The sequence below is a fragment of the Teleopsis dalmanni genome, chromosome 2, assembly GCF_002237135.1.
Source record: "Teleopsis dalmanni isolate 2A chromosome 2, ASM223713v2, whole genome shotgun sequence".
NCBI classification, from domain to species: Eukaryota; Metazoa; Arthropoda; class Insecta; order Diptera; family Diopsidae; genus Teleopsis; species Teleopsis dalmanni.
This window is the reverse complement of record NC_051847.1, coordinates 19,598,052-19,602,932: the sequence shown is the minus strand read 5'-3', so window position 1 is coordinate 19,602,932 and position 4,881 is coordinate 19,598,052. Positions and strand designations below refer to the sequence as shown.

The 4,881-nt window shown below is 29.9% G+C and overlaps 1 protein-coding gene across 1 annotated transcript; it reads left to right on the top strand.

The window, feature by feature from the left end:
* Window positions 1–2,897: 2,897 nt before the first annotated feature.
* On the top strand, window positions 2,898–4,078 carry LOC119674054 (isocitrate dehydrogenase [NAD] subunit 1, mitochondrial-like). The gene has a single exon (XM_038085176.1). It carries the CDS (start codon window positions 2,936–2,938, stop codon window positions 4,076–4,078), a length of 1,143 nt encoding a protein of 380 aa, XP_037941104.1. The 5' UTR covers window positions 2,898–2,935.
* Window positions 4,079–4,881: the final 803 nt, after the last annotated feature.

The following is a 4,881-nucleotide window of genomic DNA, read 5'->3' as shown; positions in this document are numbered from 1 at the left end:
TGCTCATATAAAATTTCGTGGTAACATATGTTTTAGATATGTTATCGTAATGTACATTGACTTTTTTGCTTTTTTAATATGATCGTAGAATATATGTTATACATTTTTCTGAGCGTGATGGTGTCAGCTTTTGAATTTTAATTGCACTTAAAATTAAAGTTTACACTAAATGCGGAATATTTCAAAATTTTTTTAAATTAAAACAATATTTTTTTTCATTTTATTGGTATTTCCTTTAGAATTTTTAATTTTAATATCTTGCTAGTTTTGTATAAAAATAAAACAAAAAATTTTAGTAACAGAATTGCGTTGGTTTCTAGGTGAGAATAGATGACAAAGTTCCCCTAAAGTTATTAATTTTGAAATTTCCATTAATTGGCAATAAATATTTTCATATTTTCAAAACTTTGCATAATTGTAGTACAAAAAAAAAAATTCAAGATATAAGACAAGTGCTTTCAAGTTACATTTTTTCTAGTTTCTATTAAGAGTTGCATTATTAAACCGTTTTGCTTCTTTTGGTAAGAGACTATGCAGCTTTTCTATGTGATGGGTTTAGTACTTTGTAGGGAAAATTTATGCTAAGGTATATATTATTATCATAAAAATATATAGTTTAATAACTCAAAGTAGTTTCACGCTCTATAACCGGTGAGGGGTTTGAGTGCCGCATGTCGTTCTTTATCCGCAAAGCAATAAGTTATCAAGTGCTTGACGTACCGCACCAATGTGCCCGGATATCTTAAGTGCTTTTCAGTAAAAACAAAGTTTGTACAAACTTAATTCTTTAGAAAATAGTTACAAATTTAATTTCGGTTTATTGAGTATGAGATCAAGTACTTGAATGTTTTCAGTGGAGTATTAAAGAGAGAATTTTATGCTACGTTGTGGCAACATTTTTAAGTTGGAAAATTTTTAACCATAAAAGCTTTGAGTAAATTTTTGGTTAATTTTATTTGCAGTTCCTTGTTCCCTCCTTTATGCACAAGGATATTGCATCAAACAAGTAAGTAAACAGTTTAATTATGTTGTCCTTGCAAATGACAAAAATTCAGTGTAAACAGTGTAAACAGTTTCCTTTTATGTTTATAAAGCAAAAAGGAAAATTTACTAAAATGGACTTCTTGCTCGAAACTTTGTGCATTGAAAACTACTGAAATAGTTGCAAAACTGCGTAAGTTGCAGAAAACAAAACATAAAAGTTTATTAAATTGCAAATCGTTTTACTTAAGTTTTATGAGAATAAAATTCAACAAGGATATTTTAGAAGTGCAACAAAATTACAAAATTAATTTAAAATTATCACATTTTTTTTATCTGTGTACTTGTAAATTTTGAACCGAAATGAATTCATCTCATTTATATACATTATTAAAAGTATGTTAAATTTATTCAATATGAAAGTATTTTTTAAAGATATTGTGTTTGAGATAAGGATACGATATTAAAGTTAAGTATATATAAACTGCTTTCTGTTATAAGATTGTAAATTATCGCTTTAAGGTAGAAAACTGGCGAAAAGGGACAATAATTGATCGGAAATACATCTAAGTACTTTAAAAGTTTTGATGAAAAGTTCTCAGATAAGCTCTAAATTATTCTATGAACTTAAAATAATAAATAATAATATACAATGTTATTTAGATTCATGAAAAGTAGAGCTAGTCAGATGTTTTGGATATAGTAGTTCAATCTATTTGTATTTGTTATTTTTACATTTAAGATGCATATCGCAACTCGTCTTTCTCTAGCTCTTATTACTAGGATAAGGATAGTTTCATAGACGAGTAGCAGTTAAGAACGCTATTATGTCCTTTTGAGTGATGTTGCCTAATTTCGTTATTATGGATAGACAGTTGATAAGTACCGAAGTCTGAGTCTGGCGCGACTATCACAGTGACGCAGAATGAGTTCTGCTGTTTCCCCTTCTTCTTCCGCAGTTCGAAAAACTGAGTTTTCTTGACTCATATACTCGCAAATATTTTCTCTTTTGACTTAACTCCATATACTCCCGCCCTCACTCCTTCGATCGTTTTGGAGACATCCGTGTACTATAGATGGTAGTTTCCAACGAAGGCAGTGATACATTAATCATTCAGCACTTGCAAAGAAAAGTACTTGTCGTACTCGCTTTGAAATGAATGTGACTATATTTTAAGTACCCTTTAAAACTTCTATTTATTGCTATATAATGGACTGCACTCTATCTTTCCATTTCAAAATAAATTAGTCTTTTAATTTCCACGAAAATTAATGAATAAAAGCATATATACTTTTTTAAAAGTGATCTTGAACATTTATTGGAATATTGAAAATTAGTCGATTATACTCCATGTGTTAGTAGATAGTGCTGGCTGGGAAAAATCAAAAATGGGCGTATTACATCCTATACTACAACATTATAATTAGACATTATTAAATATTATTATTACAATAATATAAAATAAAATTATATTGGCTCAAAACGTTAGGTCAATATTTTTAGTATATGTACAACAGATTCAGTTAATTTTGGTTCCAAACTTCCGTAAGAAAATTTAATAATTACAACAAATTAAATCAATATTTTAAGAAACATATTTTTATGTTTGGATTCCAAATGAAAATATTTTGTTTCTATATATTGTGACACGTTTTTTAAGTAAGACATAGATCAGTCTCCAATTATACTTATTGTATATCAGCCATATATAACAGATTGATTGTTTTAATGAAAATAAGCTCAGTAAATTCTTATGACCTTGGTAATTTCTGTTTCCAGATAGTGTTATTTTCTTTAATAAAAAAAAAAAAAACAATTTATAAAGCATATTTTATTAAATTAAATTAAACTATATATAAGTAGGCAAATATTTTCTTTTGAAAACAAACCTTAGAAATATTATTTTTAAAAATGTTGTTTTGAAATTAAGTATAAATTTATAGTCTCCTTAAAATGTATGCGTTGCTCTTTAGGCCGATAAAATTTCTCAGTAGAAGTAAGATTCCACATGTTACCAGAACTTTAACCAGTTCAAGTGAATTTGAACCTGGTTCATTCTTAAAGGATAAGCCACCGCTAAAGAAACTTAAACTATTTCCGGAATCTTTATATGGCGGTGAACATTTTGTTACTTTACTAACTGGTACAAGTCCGATTGGAAAACAGGGTGCTAATTACATTAAAACACTATTTAAGGCAGCCAAAATTCCAGTCGCTTTCGAACGTATTGACGTTGGTAACACTAATGAGTACATAAGATCGGTGTTGCGAAATCGAGTATGTCTGCATGTTGATTCGCAGCATGATCCACAAGAAAAGGCCAAGGCTTTAAAACTCAACAATAACTTGGATTTGTTTGCTTGCATTATTAAGTGTTTCGGTCATAAAGGATACAATTGCAAGTTCCCAGATGCTAATTTAACTATTGCATCGCAAAATAATACTGGCGACTACGATAAATTGGAATATCAACCGGTACAAGGAGTGGTTGAAACACTATGCATACATGAGGATGACTATACGCGGCGTTACCTAAAATTTGTATTGGATTATGCAAAAAAAAATGGTCACAAACATATAACAATTGGTGTAAAACGTTTGTATTTACCGCGAAGTGATGGTAGGTTTTTCGATTTAGCATGTGAAATACAACAGGAATCTTATCCAGATATTGAACTTTTGGAAATGGATATCGAAAAGTTGGTATATTATATAATAAAAGACCCATGTAAGTTCGATATGATTTGCTGCAATGATCGCTATGGTACGTTTGTAGCATCTGCTGCCAGTGCAGTTTGCGGTGGTGCAAGCTTATTTGGTGCGTGTGAACTCAATAATACTCACGCAATATTTAAACCTTTACAGACGAAACTATCAATTACGAGCTATCGTGAGCTAAGTCCTTATGGTGTTATCCGATCTTGTATTGATCTTCTCAGATACTTGGGAAAATGTGAATGTGCCACTGCTATGGAAGGAGAGTTGGCAAGTATTTTAAGCGCTGGAAAACCAAGAACTGTTGAATTCGGAGGAGAGGACTCTGGGGAATTTATTATCTGTAATATTGTTAACAAATTGAGATGCAAGTTTAAATAGCATACATTTTACATACATCAATAAGTTAAATATTGCAAAGCAGTTCATATATATCATTAAATTCGTAAAAGCAAGTATGGAAGGAAAAACAGAAGAATATATAGGTGTAACACACTTTTATTTATATGGATAAAACTAAACAATTAAGTAGGTTTAATTAAATTAGATATTTCAAATGATTTATACTATATTTTATTAGAAATTAATTAGATTATTTAGACTAATTAGATTAAACAACCACTCGAAGCTTTTAAAAATTGGTTGAGTTTTGGATTTCATGATTTTGTTCGAATAATTTTTATATGGACATTCTTCCTGTAAAATAGTGACCGCTCTCTCACTGACAGCGCTGTGACTGTTAGAACTTTATACTTTGTGATTTAAAATAAGCAATCAGTAGTTAAGTACTTTAAATCAACCAATAATAGTGCTTCATTAGTATGGAATCTAATGGCAGCAATGTGAAAGGAAATCGTGTCACAGATGAGCAAGGAATAAAAAGTATCAGGACTCAAATTCTTCTGAAAAAATATATCGCGATCATTGCTCTTTTATTTTTTTTTCTTTCTCATCAGAAATATTCGTTTAGGCGGGTTCTATTTATTTGATTGTATAGGTGTATTTACATATTGGGATACTTACTTGGTTAAAAGTGTGAACGCGTTCCATTTGATCTCAGGTGAAAACAGTTGTGGTGGAATCTATTATCTTTTATAGTTAAATAATTTCACAAGTCCCCAGCAAGAGTTATTGTGGCAAGGAGATAGAACAAATTCCTGAAGCATTCTCTTTGTTCTTTTTTA

Coding starts and splice junctions, on each gene's coding strand:
- LOC119674054 (XM_038085176.1), top strand. CDS start 2,936: ATGTATGCGTTGCTCTTTAGGCCGATAAAATTTCTCAGTAGAAGTAAG.